The sequence below is a fragment of the Rhinopithecus roxellana genome, chromosome 5 (assembly GCF_007565055.1).
Source record: "Rhinopithecus roxellana isolate Shanxi Qingling chromosome 5, ASM756505v1, whole genome shotgun sequence".
In the NCBI taxonomy this organism is placed as follows: domain Eukaryota; kingdom Metazoa; phylum Chordata; class Mammalia; order Primates; family Cercopithecidae; genus Rhinopithecus; species Rhinopithecus roxellana.
In genome coordinates, this window is record NC_044553.1 from 78,489,580 (window position 1) to 78,507,589 (window position 18,010).

The following is an 18,010-nucleotide window of genomic DNA, read 5'->3' on the forward strand; positions in this document are numbered from 1 at the left end:
AAAAATACAAAATTAACTGGGCGTGGTGGCAGGCGCCTGTAATCCCATCTATTTGGGAGGCTGAGGCAGGAGAATCGCTTGAACCCAGGAGGTAGAGGTTGCAGTGAGCCGAGATTGTGCCATTGCACTCCAGCCTGGGAGACAGAGCAAGACTCCGTCTCAAAAAAAAAAGAAAAAATTAGCCAGGTGTGGTGGTGCACGCCTATAGTCCCGGCTACTTGGGAAGCTAAGGCAGGAGAATCACTGGAACCTAGGAGGAGGACGCTGCAGTAAGCCGAGATCGCAGCAGGCACCACACTGCAGCCTGGGCAGCAGAGCAAGACTCTGTTTCAAAAAAATAATAAACAATAATAATAATAAATAAATTTTGGCCAGGCATGGTGGCTCATGCCTGTAATCTCAGCACTTTGGGAGGCCGAGGCGGGTGGATCAACTGAGGTCAGGAGTGTAAGACCAGTCTGGCTAACAAGGTGAAACCCCGTCTCTCCTAAAAATACAAAATTAGCCAGACATGGTGGTGGGTGCCTGTAATCCCAGCTACTCCGGAGGCTGCGGCAGGAGAATCACTTGAACCCAGGAGGCAGAGGTTGCAGTGAGCCAAGATCGTGCCAGTGCACTCCAGCCTGGATAACATAGTGAGACTCAACTCAGGGAAAAATAAATAAATAAATTTTTAAAAATTAAAAATTCAGGGTCACGCTGAGAGGCAGAGAGTCAGCAACACTCTGGAACCTCTGTGAAGTCCTATGGGCTTTGGAGATGAGGCTGAGTGTGACAGAGCAAGAAAAAGCAATCATCTCCAGAGTGGCTAGCTGGGTCCCAGTGCACAAAGAGCCACGGTTGACCTTGGTGCTTTCTGACCTAGTACCTGAGAATCTGTCCTAAGAAAATATCACAAAAACATATAAAATTCTGTGCCTGCAATGATATTCATAGGACCAGGACTTACAATAGGAAAAAAAAGCAGGAAACAAGCATTCAATGACAGAGAGCACAGGTATGTTTTGGTACACATCTCCTTGAAGGCCCACACCGCCACTAAGAATCACAACTATGAAGATGGTGCAGCAATACAGAAAAGGTTTCCTGGCCGGGCGCGGTGGCTTACGCCTATAATCGCAGCACTTTGGGAGGCCGAGGCGGGCGGATCACGAGGTCAGGAGATTGAGACCATCCTGGCTAACACGGTTAAACCTTGTCTCGACTAAAAATACAAAAGCAAAATTAGCCGGGCGTGGTGGCGGGCGCCTGTAGTTCCAGCTACTTTGGAGGCTGAGACGGGAGAATGCTGTGAACCCGGGAGGCAGAGCTTGCAATGAGCCAAGATAGCGCCACTGCCCTCCAGCCTGGGTGACACAGCGAGAGTCTGTCTTGAAAAAAAAAGGAAGGGAAGGGAAAGGGAAGGAAGGGAAGGGAAAGAAGGGAAGGAAAGGGAAAGAAGGGAAGGGAAAGGGAAAGGGAAAGGAATGGAAAAGGAAAGGAAAGGGCTTTGTTACATCAATACTAAATTATGGGCCAGGCCCGGTAGCTCATGCCTATAATCTCAACACTGGGAGGCTGAGGCGGGCGGATCACTTGAGGTCAGGAGTTTGAGACCAGCCTGCCAACGTGGTGAGAACCCCTGTCTCTACCAAAAAAAAAAAAAAGATACAAAAATTAGTCAGGTGTGGTGGCATGCATCTATAATCCCAGCTACTTTGGAGGCGGAGGCAGGAGAATCGCTTGAACCCGGGAGGTGGAGGTTGCAGTGAGTCGAGATCATATCACTGCACTCCAGCCTGGGTGACAGAGTGTGAGACTCTGTCTCAAAAAAAAAAAAAAAAAAATACAGGCTGGGCGCGATGGCTCACACCTATAATTCCAGCACTTTGGGAGGCCAAGGTGGGCAGATCACTTGAGATCAGGAGTTCAAGACCACCCTCGCCAACAGGGTGAAATCCCTCCCTACTAAAAATACAAAAATTAGCCGGGCATGGTGGTACGTGCCTCTAATTCCAGCTACTCGAGGGCTGAAGTAGGAGAATCACTTGAACCCAGGAGGCGGAGGCTGCAGTGAGCCGAGATCACACCACTGCACTCCAGTCTGGAAGACAGAGTGAGACTCCATCTCAATAAATAAATAAACAAGGCTCAAGCCTGTAATCCCAGCACTTTGGGAGGCCGAGACAGGCGGATCACGAGATCAGGAGATTGAGACCATTCTGGTTAACACGGGGAAACCCCGTCTCTACTCAAAAATACAAAAAATTAGCCGGGCGAGGTGGCAGGTGCCTGTAGTCCCAGCTACTTGGGAGGCTGAGGCAGGAGAATAGCGTAAACCCGGGAGGCGGAGCTTGCAGTGAGCTGAGATCCAGCCACTGCACTCCAGTCTGGGCAACAGAGCGAGACTCCGTCTCAAAATAAATAAATAAACAAACAAACAAACAAACAAACAACAAGGGTTGCAAATGACTGGTAGAAATATGGAAGACTTATTTTCTGTTTTCTAACTTTTCTATAATGTGATCATGTTATTTTGATTTTAAAAACACACATACATAATCCCAGCTACTCAGGAGGCTGAGGCAGGAGAACCATTTGAACCCGGGAGGTAGAGGTTGCAGTGAGCTGAGATCGTGCCATTGCACTCCAGCCTGGGTGACAGGGCGAGACTCCATCTCAAAAAAAAAAGAAAAACCAACACAAAAAAACACCATACACACACACATGCACATACACACACACACACAAGCATATTTTTAAAAAGAGAAAGAAACAAAAAATAGGCTGGGCACAGTGGCTCATGACTGTAATCCCAGCACTCTAAGAGGCTGAGGCGAGAGAATCACCTGAGCCCGGGAGTTGAGACCAGCCTGGGCATCTTGGTGAAGATGCCCGTCTCTACAGAGAATACGAAAATTAGGCCAGGTGCAGTGGCTCATACCTGTAATCCCAGCACTTTGGAAGGCTGAGGCGGGCAGATCGCCTGAGGTTGGGAGTTTGAGACCAGCCTGGCCAGCATGGTGAAACCCAGTCTCTACTAAAAATACAAAAATTAGCCAGGTGTTGGTGGCAGGCACCTGTAATCCCAGCTACTCAGGAAGCTGAGACAAGAGAATCACCTGAACCTGAGAGGCGGGGAGGGTGCAATGAGTCGAGATCACACCATTGCACTCCAGCCTGGGCAACAGAGCGAGACTCCATCTCAAAAAAAAAAAAAAAATCAGTCAGGTATGGTGGTGGGTACCTGTGGTACCAGCTATACTAGAGGCTGAGGCAGGAGAACTACCTGAGTCCAGGAGGTCGAGGCTGCAGTGAGTCATGACTGTGCTACTGCACCCTGGCCTGGGGGACAGAGACAGACCGCATCTCCAAAAAAAGAAAGAAAGAAAAAAAAAAAAGCAGTCAGTGAGCAAGGTACAGTCTCAGGCCTCGCTCCCTGCCACTAGCTGCGATGTGTGGAACCATCCAGAAAAGCAAGTCTGAGTCACCTGGCCTGGCATTCAAGGCCTTCCAGGACCTGGCACCACTCCTCTAAAGGAGTCTACCCTCAAAATGGGACAGTTACTATCTCCTCCCACCTCCGTGTAGTCAGTCTCTCCATACACAAACCATTCCATGCCAAGCACTGGGCTAGGGAAACCAAGAAAAAGCCTTGATTCCTGCCTTCGAGGAGCAATAGTACAAAGAATCACACAGAAACCAGGGCAAGAGGTGATGGCACATGATCAGCACCGTGACAGGGTGAGGGCAGAAACAATGTGATCATAGAGGAGAGAGCAATTAAGCTGTCTGGGAGAGTCAGGAAAGGCTCTACTGAGCTGGAATCTGAGTTGGATCTTGAGAGATGAAAGAAACTTAGCAAACAGTAAAGAGGAAGGCAAGAACCACATTTGCAAAACCACAGAATATTTATTTATTTTATATATAGATATATAAATATATCTATATATAAATATATATATATATATATATATATATTTTTTTTTTTTTTTTTTTTTTTTTTTTGAGATGGAGTCTCGCTCTGTCAACCAGGCTGCAGTGCAGTGGTGCGATCTCCGCTCACTGCAACATCCGCCTCCCAGGTTCAAGGGATTCTCCTGCCTCAGCCTCCTGAGTAACTAGGATTACAGGTGCACGCCACCACACCCAGCTAATTTTTTATATTTTTAGTGGAGATGGGGTTTCAACGTATTAGCCAGGATGGTCTTGATCTCCTGACCTCGTGATCTGCCCGCCTCGGCCTCCCAAAGTGCTGGGATTACAGGCTTGAGCCACTGCACCCGGCCGAGAATCTTTAAAAACGGCTTGCATGTGTTCAGAAGATGAGAGAAGGTTATAGAGGCTGTAGAGGGGTGTGTGGAGAGAAATCTGGGGTATCAGTGAACCAGTCTGAAGAGGGTGGGGCCAGACTGTAGGACTCTGGATGTGGCTCTATAGGCAACTGGGAAAAACTAGAGATTTGCAGGCAGGGGTGCCATGATCAAACAGCAGTGAAGGGAGTGCAACAGCATGGGAGGACAACAGTGGGAAGACTGGCTAGGACACAACTGTCAACATGGGTGAAGGGAGGACCAAATTGGGGGACAGCAGCTAGGGATGGAGAAGAGGAACAAGAGGGACTTCAGAGTCCTTCCTCACGTCAATGCCATGGGCTCAGCAACTCTCTGGGTTGGCCTGGGAATGGAAAGACTATAGGGCAGATAAGGGAAGCAAAATAACAGAGTTGAAGCCAGGAACAATGGCTCATGCCTGTAATCCCAGCACTTTGGGAGGCCAAGGCAGGTGGATCACCTGAGGTCAGGAGTTTGAGACTAGCCTGGCCAACATAGTGAAACCTCGTCTCTACTGAAAATACAAAAAGTAGCCAGGCATGGCCGGGCGCGGTGGCTCACGCCTGTAATCCCAGCACTTTGGAAGGCTGAGGTGGGCGGATCACGAGGTCAAGAGATCGAGACCATCTTGGCTAACACGGTGAAACCCTGTCTCTACTAAAAATACAAAAAATTAGCTGGATGTGGTGGTGGGCGCCTGTAGTCCCAGCTACTTGGGAGGCTGAGGCAGGAGAATGTCATGAACCCAGGAGGCAGAACTTGCGGTGAGTGGAGATTGTGCCACTACACTCCAGCCTGGGGAACAGAGTGAGACTCTGTCTCAAAAAAAACAACAAAACAACAAAAACAAAAACGAAAATTAGCCAGGTATGGTGGCATGCGCCTGTATTCCCAGCTACTTGTAAGGCAGGAGAATCACTTAAACCTGGGGGCAGAGGTTGCAGTGAGCCAAGATAGTGCCACTGCACTCCAGCCTGGGCGACACAGCAAGACTCTGTCTCAAAAAAAAAAAAAAAGAAAGAAAGGAGTGCCCAAAATAAGTGATTGTGGGAGAGAAGGAACAGGTTTTTCAAGGGTGGGTGTGGTGGGGTAGGGAGAGGATCTGAGAAGATATTGAGTCAGGTTGGAGATAGCTGTGGAATATTTCTGGTTGGAAGGATTGGGAAGGTGCAGGTGTGAGTTAGAAATAGTGGTTTGAGGCTCAGGAGGAAGCTGAGAACTAGAGATCTAGATCTGGAATCGCTGGAATGTGGATGCTATTCTGAAGCCATAGAAATGAAGGTATAAAGTGAGAAGAGGGTAATCCCAGCACTTTGGGAGGGTGAGGCAGGATTGCTTGAGTCCAGGAGTTCAGGACTAGCCTGGGCAACAAAGTGAGACCTCATCTCTCCAAAAAAAAAAAGCCAGGCATGATGGTGTTTGCCTGTAGTCCCAGCTACTTGTGAGGCTGAGATGGGAGGATTGCTGGAGCTTGGGAGATGGAGGCTGCAGTGAGCCATGATTGTGCCACTGCACTTCAGCCTGGGCAACACAGTGAGACTCTGTCTCAAGAAAAAAAGAAAGGCGGGCATGGTGGCTCACGCCTGTAATCCCGGCACTTTGGGAGGCCGAGGCGGGCAGATCACAAGGTCAGGAGATAGAGACCATCCTGGCTAACACGGTGAAACCCCATTTCTACTAAAAATACAAAAAATTAGCTGGGCGTGTTGGCAGGCGCCTGAGTGACAGAGCAAGACTCCATCTCAAAAAAAAAAAAAAAGAAAAAAAAGAAAGAAAAAGTTTAAGTTCTGAACTTCCAATAGCATGAATAAAAACAAAAAAAGAACTCTGGAATACTCCTAAACGTACAAGACAGGAAGTGAAAACAGGCTGAGGAAGGTGAGAATTACGAGGATAAAAGAGGCCAAAGATGGAGAGAATTTCAAGAGACTGGCCAAACAAGCATGTGAGTCATAAGCAGCAGACGCATCCCAGGCTCATGACTCTCCAAGACCATAAGATCTAAGAGTGAGGATGTGCCTCGGGGTGCAGGGGTGAGGGTCGACACAGGAGTGCAGGGATGACAGCAAGCAGGAGTGACTTTTGGTTCTTGGCACTCCTTCACCCAAAAATACTGTTTTCTGGCCAGACGTGGTGGCTCACACCTGTAATCCTAGCATTCCGGGAGGCCGAGGTGGGTGGATTACCTGAGATCAGGAGTTTGAGACCAGCCTGACCAACGTGGTGAAACCCCATCTCTACTAAAAATACAAAAACTAGCCAGGCCTGCTGGTGCACACTTGTAATCCCAGCTACTCAGGAGGCTGAGGCAGGAGAATCTCATGAACCCAGGAGGCAGAGGTTGCAGTGATCTGAGATCGTGCCACTGCACTCCAGCCTGGGTGACAGAGTCAGAGTGAGATTCTGTCTCAAAAAATAAATGAATAACCCTGTTTTCCCACCTGCCAGGCTTTCTGCTTTCAGCCCAAGCCCTCTGTGCCATAGGGCTCTGCCCTTCCTCCTGAGAGCCCTCCCAGCTCCTTTGGACACTGCCTTGATCCCACTTGTGATATGCTGTCACTCTCAGTGAGCACTTCTTTTCTTTCTTTCTTTTTTTTTTTTTTTTTGAGATGGAGTCTCGCTCTGTCGCACAGGCTGGAGTGTAGTGGTGCAATCTTGGCTCACTGCAACCTCTGTCCCCCGGGTTCAAGTGATTCTCCTGCCTCAGCCTACCAAGTAGCTGGAACTACAGGCATCCACCACCATGCCTGGCTAACTTTTGTATTTTTAGTAGAGATGGGGTTTCACCATATTGGTCAGGCTGGTCTTGAACTCCTGACCTTGTGATCCGCCCGCCTCAGCCTCCCAAAGTGCTGGGATTACAGGCGTGAGTATTTCTTAGCTCTCCTGCCAGAAGCCATTGACCACATACTGTGCTCATTTACCATGGTCTCCTGCACAGGCCTGCGGAGCAGCACAACCTTAGTGATGTGCACTAACATGAACATCTCAAAGCAGCACTTGCTGGATGATGGGTCACAGCTTGCAAATGTGCACAGCACTCTTCTCTGAATGAGTAGCAAGTACCCCTTGTTTGTCCTGGTTAAATATTACCATTTCTCTGAACACAAGATTATCTTACCCCAAGTGTTTCCAAGAAGACTTAACAAAAGAGTCAAAGTTCATCTGTCTCTCTACCCAAGTTTTAACACCCAACCTAGCTCCAGGTGCCAACAATAAAGGCAGGAATCCTCCCATCTGGGCAGCTGTCTGCAGTCACAGTGAAGCTGTAAGAACCTTGCCATTTTCAAATTTCTTGAGACAATGAGCTGTTACACAGTAAAGTTCTACCAGGTCCATCTGGTGGTTCCAAGAATTCCCAAAGTTACAGTCAAGCTGGGGCCGACCCTCTCTGGGAAGGTCCCAGTGTCTGCACAGGGAAATTCAAGTAACTTTTGTTCACACCCAAATCACGTTTCTGCTGCCACTTTCTCCTCCCACAGGAGAGAAGTATTTCAAATCCTTGGGAAGCAGCCACAACACCGAGATTATCTTTTAACTGCAAGGAGGCAATGTGTGAAAGTGATATTGTGTGACTTGGCAACTTACAAATACTGAAAGGTTTTCTCTGTTCAATGCCACTACCTATTCCACTTCCTCTCCTTGAGATCAATGCTGTCTGCCTGGGATAATCTGGCAGAAGTGCCAAGTGGGAAAGCAGCCCTAGCACTTGCCTGGGTGGTCTGATTTCTAGTGGACTGCTGAAAAATGGATGGTACAATGCCTCCCTTTAGCTTTCCACCCCTTCATCACCTGACAAGACTTAATGAGAAACTTTTGGGAGCAGACACCCTGGATCATTCGGAAGCAGAGACCGAAATACTCAGAGGGTACACAGCAGCCACCATAACCAACAGAGGAATTAGGGTGTGCCAGTGGAGGCTGTGAAATCAACAACACTTGGCTTGCAGTTTCCTGCTTCCTCCTAGGAGGTGGGCAAACCCCTGTGGCACACTCATATCTTAACTTCCCATTCACAGCTCTTTCTGTACAGGAAGTTTTCTAATCATCCCAATTATAACCACATGCAAGGAAGAGGTCATAAAAGCCCACGCCCACAGTGCAGGGTGGAAGCAGGCACTTAATAAAGAACCTTGGATGAGGAAGTCAACTAAATGGTGCACTGGAGTTTCAAAGGCTATAACAAGTGAGCAGAAAACAGATTCCATGGTCGAATAACTGTGAGAAATGTTGGGTCAAAAAAAGCTGAGCCAACGTCTTTTTGTAGGACTTCTCAGAGCCTTTAACAAACTAACAAGCCTTGTGAATCTTTATTTTGGTTTCTTTGTTTGAGATAGAGTTTCACTCTATTACCCAGGCTGGCATGCAATGGCACTCCTCAGCTCACTGCAACCTCCACCTCCCAGGCTCAAGTGATCCCCCTGTTGCAGCCTTCCGAGTAGCTGAGCACACAGGTACATGCCACCACATCTGGCTAATTTTTTGTATTTTTTGTAGAGATGGGGTTTTGCCACGTTGCCCAGGCCATTCTCAAACTCATGACCTCAAGTGATCCACCTGCCCTGGCCTCCCAAAGTGCTGAGATTACAGGCATGAGCCACCGTGCCTGGCCAATCCTTGTGAATCTTTGAAAAAACAAACAGGCTGGGCACAGTGGCTCATGCCTGTAGTCCTAGCACTTTGGGAGGCTCAGGTGGGTGGATCACCTGAGGTCAGGAGTTCGTGACCAGCCTGGCCAACATGGTGAAACCCTGTCTCTAGTAAAAATACAAAAATTCTGAGTGTGGTGGTGGGTACCTGTAATCCCACTTAGTCGGGAGGCTGAGGCAGAAGAATCGCTTGAACCCAGGATGTGGAGGTTACAGTGAGCCAAGATCGCACCATTGCACTCCAGCCTGGGCGAAAAGAGCGAAACACCATCTCAAAAAAAATAAACAAAGAAACAAAAATGAAATAGGTAGCAATCCCAAACCTATTTGACCACAGAACCCTGAGCACCTTTCAGGACTGGCACTGCTTTACAGAACTGTCTTAAAAAGCCGAAGAATTTTCTCCAGTGGGAAAAAAAAAATAAAACAAACAAACAGTAATAAAAAATAAAAAATTTAAAAAACAAAAGCACAAGATCTGTATTATTCCATCCCCTCACACTGGAGAAAAAAGGTAGCTTAGCTAATACTAATTTGTTACTTTCACCTCTGCCAGTACTCTCAAGAATGGTGACAACATGATGATGCTACATTCCATTCTTTCCTTAGCCAGACTAAAATAGCCCCAGTGCAGTTTAACACCAATGTCTGAGCTTCAAAACCTTTAAAACAGCCCTGTCCTGGGAATGAGACCCAGGTCAGCCCCTTCCAGCTGCTAAACAGCTGATGACTCTGGCACATACCATCCTCATTGAGGTCTTGGTTTCCTCATCTCTAAACTGAAGAGGTTAGAATAGAGTTCTAAGAATGTTCTCAGCTCTAACAGTCAACCATGGACTCTGAACACCAGGTATATTTTTGCAATCCACCATTACACTGCATGACGGAAATAAAAACGACTGTTCTGAAGTGTGACTAGGTGTGACAGTTTCTGAGTCTGTCGCTTTTCCACCTGCTCTCTCCTGAGCTTGGTGCCAACACCCTGAGTAAATGAAGCTGGGCTCACACCCAGGCACCCAAGGGCTGCACCTCCCAACACCCCAGCCCTGGCAGTCAGGGAAGCAGACACCACCATCTCAAGGAAAGGGTGGGTAGCTCTGACCAGGAGAAGACTCAGAGGCCTCACATCCAAAGCTGTTTCTCCCCATACCACTGTGTGCCAAGAGGAAAAGCCCAGCCCAGGATGAAGAGGAGCAAATCGCAGCCAGCCAGCCAGCTCTCTCCTTCCCACCCAGGACTCCCCACCAGATGTGGCTAGTTGACAGGACCACAGCTGCTTCCTGTCATGCCATTTACTGGGGCTTCCTGGTGGACAGACTGTCTTGCTAGAATGCAGAAGTTACTTCTACCACAGTTTGCACAGTCATTTTTGGAGCCAGAGATGAGGTTTAAGACTGTCAAGCAGCTATTAATACAGGGTAGAACTATCTTGCCCTCTGCTAGCACTAGAGCAAAGCTCTCTGCATCTTTAGACAACTGACTTCCTCTCTGTCAGACAGCATCAGACTTTTTATTTCTGATTCTGACAGGACAAAAAAAAAAAAAAAACACATAAAAAATGGAAAATCATCACATATGGCATACACCATAAGGCTACAAGATCCTACTAAAACCCAAACCCCAGTATACAGCAGTTTTGTAATTAAAGTCTGTTACCAGAAGACATTGGCAGAAAAAAAAATGCAAATCTTTCTTTATTCGATGAATAGAGATGACTGTTTGCCTTACATAAGAGACAAGGTCCTTGCAAAGGCTCTGTCAAGAAACATTAAGCTACAAGAGGAATGTTCAGAATTCTCTGATGTTCTAAGGAACAAGTTATCAGAATTTGCCCTAAGGGCTCCTGTTGGTTAAGACACCTTGAGACCAAGAAAGAAGCAAAACATTTTCACTCTCCTGACAGCGTATAATTACTTAGTTCAAGTCTCCTTTGATTTTGCTCTGACCCTTGAAGCGATTCAAAGTGGGAAAACTCATGCTATGAATGGCAGGAAGGATTACTTCAAGGACTTCTCTGACACCTGCAGGAAACTTAAAAGCTGCCAATGACCAAAATAAAGGACAAGCAGGGTGAGTTAACATGCCGATGACATCCTGACAGAGCAGAACATCAGGGCTCATAATTCACCAGTCAGCACAAACAAGCTTCCCTAGAACAGGTTTTGAGCAGATGTGAAACAATAGGCATAGGAGCTCCAGAGCTAACAGTTCAGCCCCTCATGGTAGAAAAAGATCATCCCTGTGCTCTCAGCTCAAAGGCAGAAAGGTGTGGGCTTTAAGTAGGAAGACTGTCCTGTGGCTCATGCCTGTAATCACAGCACTTTGAGAGGCTGGCGCCGGGGGACTGCTTGAGACCAAGATTTCGAGACCAGCTTGGGCAACACAGTGGGACCCCTTCTCTACAAAACTTTTTTTAAAAAGGAGTGAGGCCCAGTGGCACATGCGTGTAGTCCCAGCTACTCAGGAGACTGAGGTGAGAAGATTATTTGAATCCTGGAGGTCAAGGCTGCCATGACCTCCACTGCGCTACAACCTGGGCGACACAGTGAGACCTGTCTTAAAAATGAAAGAAAGAGGGCCAGGAGTGGTGGCTCACGCCTGTAATCCCAGCACTTTGGGAGGCCAAGGTGGGCAGATCACAAGGTCAGGAGATCGAGGCCATCCTGACTAACACAGTGAAACCCCAACTCTAGGCCGGCGGGGTGGCTCAAGCCTGTAATCCCAGCACTTTGGGAGGCCGAGACGGGCGGATCACAAGGTCAGGAGATCGAGACCATCCTGGCTAACATGGTGAAACCCCGTCTCTACTAAAAATACAAAAAAAATTAGCCGGGTGAGGTGGCGGGCGCCTGTAATCCCAGTTACTCAGGAGGCTAAGGCAGGAGAATGGTGTGAACCCGGAAGGCGGAGCTTGCAGTGAGCTGAGATTCGGCCACCGCAATCCAGCCTGGGCGACAGAGCGAGACTCCATCTCAAAAAAAAAAAAAAAAGAAACCCCATCTCTACTAAAAATACAAAAAATTAGCTGGGCTAATAACCCAGTTACTCCCGAGGCTGAGGCAGGAGAATGGCGTGAACTCATGAGGCAGAGCTTGCAGTGAGCCGAGATCGCGCCACTGCACTCCAGCCTGGGCAACAGAGCGAGACTCCGTCTCAAAAAAAAAAAAGAAAAAAAGAAAGAAAGAGGTTGGGTGCGGTGGCTCACACCTGTAATCCTAGCACTTTGGGAAGCCAAGGCGGGCAGATCATCTGAGATTGGGAGTTCAAGACCAGCCTGGCGAACATGGAAAAACCCATCTCTACTAAAAATACAAAATTAGCAGGGCATGGTGGTGCATGCCTGTAATCCCAGTTACTCAGGAGGTTGAGGCAGAAGAATCGCTCGAACCTGGGAGGCAGAGGTTGTGGTGAGCCGAGATTGCACCATTGCACTACTAAAAATACAAAATTAGCCCGGCGTGGTGGTGCATGTCTGTAATCCCAGTTTCTCGGGAGGCTGAAGCGCGAGAATCACTTGAACCCAGGAGGTTGAGGCTGCAGTGAGCCGAGATCGCGCCACTGCACTCCAGCCTGGGCGACAGAGCAAGATCTGTCTCAAAAAAAAAAAAAAATTGCCGGGCGCGGTGGCTCAAGCCTGTAATTCTAGCACGTTGGGAGGCCGAGATGGGCGGATCACGAGGTCAGAAGATCAACACAATCCTGGCTAACGCGGTGAAACCCTGTCTCTACTAAAAAATACCAAAAAAACTAGCCGGGCGAGGAGGCGGGCGCCTGTAGCCCCAGCTACTCGGGAGGCTGAGGCCGGAGAATGGCGTAAACCCGGGAGGCGGAGCTTGCAGTGAGCGGAGATCGTGCCAATGCACTCCAGCCTGGGCGACAAAGTGAGACTCCGTCTCAAAAAAAAAAAAAAAAAAAAAAGCCAGCTCACAGGTCAGTGCATCTCAACTATGTTGCCACCACACACAGGTCCATCAGACAAACGTTCCCTGGTCCAGACTTTTTCAGAGCCCCGCGCACCTCTCCTCCCTCCCTAACCCGGACTCTCCTATCTGGTCAAAATCCACTCCAAACTAGACCCATGGCCAAAATGCGGAATTCTTATCAAGGACATTTTTCAACGTGGGCTACCTTCCCGCCCTCTCCCAGCCTTCTTTCCCTGATAAATGTCAGGGGCTCTCCTGTACTGTATACACTAGTTTGGCTGGTGGTGGAGCGGTGGCAGGTGTCCTGGGCTTTTCCCACATTTTTCCACCCCACCACAGGCTTCACCACCTCCTCATATATTGCTGACACCCCCTCTTCTAAGGTGACTCAAGACAGGTGTCTATCCAAGAATGAGGGAATGTGATAGCCACATTTCGCTTCTCCCTGACGCTAGGGGACTTCCCTAAGGGTCCGACTGTGCCTGCTCCAGTCCCCTTCCCTAGCACAGCCCAGTCTCCGGGTGCTAGAAGACCCCACTCTCTCCAAGACTTCAGCGCCCCGCCTCCTCTGCAGTTCCACCTGTTGCTAGTCGCGCCCCCCACGAGTTACGATAGGCCAGGCCTCAAAGCCCGCTCTCCCATTGGGCAGAAGACCCGTCCCTCCTACGCCACGTCTCCCGGCTCTGGCGAAAAGAGGCCCGGGCGGCGGCCGTGGGCCCTAAGGAAATCTGAGAGCTGGGTGGCGGGAGGGGGGCCTTACCTGGAAGGGGTTTACATCCACTGGGTCCGCGAAGGGGTTGGTTTCGAAAGCCGACATGGCGATCGGAGGCCGGCGGGCGAACTCCGCGAACGCTGCTGCCTCCGGGCACCCAGACCCAGCGGCGCTTCGTGTAGACCCTCCACTTCCGGGAGCGAGGCAGCGGTTCTGGCGCAGGCGCGGTGCCCTCCCCGAGGGGCGTGACCCTATGACGTCACCGATGTCCGCTCCGCACACCCCCCCACCCCGCCCAGCCCACAATAGTGCGGCGGGTGGGCTTTTGGCTTCCATCCACATCCTCGCTCTGCCGGAGATTCAGGGGTCTCGGCTGCTTGGAGGGTCTACGGAGCCAGAGGCGTGGCCGGAGTCCTTCCCAACTGCCTATCAATCTGACACCTTCCAATTTTATGTTTCTAAAGCAAACTCTCAAAAGTGGGACAGGAAACAGCCCCTTCACTTCCCTGTAGACCAAGTTTGGGAAGAAGTCCAAACTGATTCCCGGCCAGAGAACAGGGGTGACAAGTGAGGCCAGAGGCCTTGGGAGAACTAGGAAAGCGCCTCCTTTGCAGAACGTGCTCCGGGAGAGAGAAGTGCCAGGACCATCAAGCAGTCCTCCACCAGAGCTGAGCCTGCTTCTGTTAGGGCTGCTCGCCCTCTGATGTCATTTCATCGTTTTAGGAACGAGGGTTCCTGGGCCCATCAGCTTTGGGACCAGAGTTGGGACTTGAACCTGGCCATCAAGCATTTATTAAATGAATGAAGGAATTCAGCGATAGAGCCTCAATCATGGGGGAGGTAACTGCTTCACTCTCCACAACTCCGATTTTTTTTTTCTTTTTTTTTTCTTTTGCGACAGGGTCTCACGGTCGCCCAGGCTGGAGTGCAGTGGCGCCATCATGGGTCACTGCAGCCTCGAGCTCCTGGGCTCAAGCAATCCTCCCACCTCAGCCTCCTGAGTAGCTGGGACTACAGCTGGTCGCCACCATACCCAGCGAATTTATGGATTTTTTTTTTTTTTTTTTTTTTTTTGAGACAGAGTCTCGCTCTGTCGCCCAGGCTGGGGTGCAGTGGCCGGCTCTCAGCTCACTGCAAGCTCCGCCTCCCGGGTTTATGCCATTCTCCGGCCTCAGCCTCCCGAGTAGCTGGGACTACAGGCGCCCGCCACCTCGCCCGGCTACTTTTTTGTATTCTTTTAGTAGAGACGGGGGTTTCACCGCATTAGCCAGGATGGTCTCGATCTCCTGACCTTGTGATCCGCCCGTCTCGGCCTCCCAAAGTGCTGGAATTACAGGCTTGAGCCACCGCGCCCAGCCAATTTATGGATTTTTTTTTTTGTAGAAATGGGGATCTCACTATATTAGTTAGGCTTATCTCAAACACCTGGGCTGAAGTGATCCTCCCGCTTTGGCTCCTAAAATGCTAGGATTATACTCATGAGCCCCTGCCTGGCCAAATCCACCTTATTTATTTGGATCTCTCTGGTATTACTCATCTCTGCTGTCACCGAATCCCAGCCACTGTCATTTTTACCCTGGACTAATACAGTGCTGTTAATTGGTCTATTGTTCCTCATGTTGTAATCAAAGATCTGTTTAAAGGGGGCAAAATTGTCACAAAACTTTGTTAAAATTTTTCAATTAATTTCCATAACGGGCCAGGTGTGTGGCTCATGCCTGTAATTCCAGCACTTTGGGAGGCAGAGGTAGGAGGATCACTTGAAGCCAGGAGTTTGAGACCAGCCTAGGCAACATACCAAGACCCTGTCTCTACAAAAACAAAACAAAACAACAACAAAATATATATATATATATACACACATACACACACACACACACATATATATATTACACACAAACACATAATTAGCTAGGCATGGTGGCCTGCGCTTGTCCTCCCAGCTACTTGGGAGGCTGCACGAGGACTGCTTGAACTCAGGAGGTCGAAGCTGCAGTGAGCCATCATTGCACCACTACACTCCGAGTGATAGAGTGAGACCCCATCTCAGTTAAAAAAAAAAAAAAAAAAAAAAAAATCAGGCCAGGCAAGGTGGCTCATGCCTGTAGTCCCAGCGCTTTGGGAGGCCAAGGCAGGCAGATCACCTGAGGTCAAGAGTTCGAGACCAGCCTGGCCAACATGGTGAAACCTCGTCTCTACTAAAAATACAAAATTAGCCGGGTGTGGTGGTGCACACCTGTAATCCCAGCTACTTGGGAGGCTGAGGCAGGAGAATTGCTTGAACCTGGGAGGCGGAGATTGCAGTGAGCTAAGATTGCAACATTGCACTCCAGCCTGAACAAAAAGAATAAAACTCTGTCTCAAAAAAAAAAAAAAAAATTCATAAAGGCCCAAATTCTTAGTTTGTCTTCAGGGTCCTAAAGGATCTGCCCCTACCTTTCTCTCCTTCTGGACCCTTCTGGTGCCCAACCCCCAGTGTTCCATCCATGCAAGTACTTTTCAGTTCCTCAAACCTTCCTTGTGCCCTCCTGTCTTAGGGCCTTTGCACATGTGTTCCCTCTACCTGGTAATCACTTAACCCATGCCCCACTATCATCCTCTGGTTAACCTCTCCTTACCCTTCAAATGCAAGTTCAGATGTCTTTCTTCAGGGATAGCTTCCCTTCGCTCTCTTGGTTACATCATCACCTCACACCCAACATAAGCCCTCCTATTGCCCTGTACTTTTCCTTCACAATACCTATTGCAGATTGTAATTAATAGTAGTATTATAGTGGTTATTTATGCCTGTATCCTCCACTAGACTGGAAGCTCCATGAGGGTAGGGTTAAGGTCTGTTTTGCTCACTGTTGTGTTTCTGTCACTAACATAGTATAAAGCACATGATACACATTTATTTATTTATTTTTTGTGGGTTTGGGTTTTGCTTTGTTTTTTGTTTGTTTGTTTGTTTGTTTGCTTTTGAGACAAACTCTCATTCTGTCACCTAGGCTGGAGTACGGTGGCATGATCTCAGCTCACTGCAACCTCCGCCTCCCAGGTCCAAGCGATTCTGCTGCTTCAGCCTCCCAAGTAGCTGGGATTACAAGCATGCACCACCACACTCAGTTAATTTTTTTTTTTTTTTTTTTGAATTTTAGTAGAGACTGGGTTTCATCATGTTGGCCAGGTTGGTCTTGAACTCCTGATTTCAAATGATCTGCTCGCCTCAGCCTCCCAAAGTGCTGGGATTACAGGCGTGAGCCACTGTGCCCAGCCCACATGCATGATACATATGTAGTAACTATTTTACTGTTTTCTTCATCCATTTATTTTGTTTGTTTGTTTGTTGTTTAGAGACAGAGTGTGGCTTTGTTGCCTAAGCTGGTGTTGAATTCCTGGCTTCAACTGATCCTCCCACTTCGGCCTCCCAAAGTACTGGGCCTACAGGTACACACCACTGCGCCTGGTCATCAGTTTCTTTCACCTTCCTTTCCCGTGTCTAAATCCTGACTATCCTTCAGGGTTTAGCTCAGCTTTACTTCAGGAAATGTCTGCATGCAAGTGGGAGGATGGGGAAGGATCCATTTTGTATCCCCTTAGAAACTGCCTGTCCCCAAGCCTCTATGGCCACCCCTCCAAGGGCAGCAGACAAATCTTTACTTGTCTGCAGCCTCAGAGGAGAACAGTCCATACCCCACAAGGCTGTCCTGCCTCTCTGGGTCTGCTGCAGCCAAGTACAATGCTGGGCTGGTGAAGAAAGAATGGAACTTAATTATAACCAATGTGGTGGCTGCCCACCTATGTCTAATTCCCTATAAGAGAGACATCATTCATTTATTCTACAAGAGAGGAGATATAGAGAATGCAGCTGTTTGCTTTTGGACCAGTTATTTCACCTCTCCAAGACCCATTTTTCTCATCTTGATCTTGAAACCACCTTTGCAAAAATTATAACTGAGGAAATTATGACAGTGGAAGAGATTAGACCTAACCTGCTCCATCTTGCTTCTGACCTTTAAGCGGTCCTTGTTCATTCCTAGGTGTAGGCTGAACTAACCTTGGGAAGAAATTTATAGTTGAACTCTGAAACAAAATTGAAAATAGCCCTCCTCCTCCCTCCACCCCCCCACCCCAAAAAAAACCCTGCTTGCCTGGGGACCAGTCTGCCTTTCTGGACTAACAAATTAGCTACTAGATCAGAAATTACGGTTTAGAGACCATGCAGCCTCCAGCTGCAAGTCCAAACCTCCCCAGATTGCTCCTGGGGATAACATCACTATTGTAAAACGTAAGATCAGTGCTTGAGGTATTTTGTAGACCCTGCACTCCATGGATGAGCTGACACCACCCCGACAGTAATGTAGCTCAGCCAGTTCTGCCATCCCACTCAGGAACAGAAGACAGCAAGAAAAACTCACTTCAACCCCCTAT

The 18,010-nt window shown here is 48.7% G+C and overlaps 1 protein-coding gene across 4 annotated transcripts in view; it reads right to left on the reverse strand.

Moving 5' to 3' along the window:
• The window catches only part of SCAMP2 (secretory carrier membrane protein 2), a 31,332-nt gene extending 17,514 nt beyond the window's left edge, over nt 1–13,818 (reverse strand). For all 4 annotated transcript variants that reach the window (XM_030929830.1, XM_010375879.2, XM_010375878.2 and 1 more), the window contains exon 1: nt 13,646–13,818. In XM_030929830.1, coding sequence (XP_030785690.1) covers nt 13,646–13,702 — 57 coding nt within the window. In that variant the 5' untranslated portion in view covers nt 13,703–13,818. The remainder of the gene's footprint in view (nt 1–13,645) is intronic.
• Nucleotides 13,819–18,010: the final 4,192 nt, after the last annotated feature.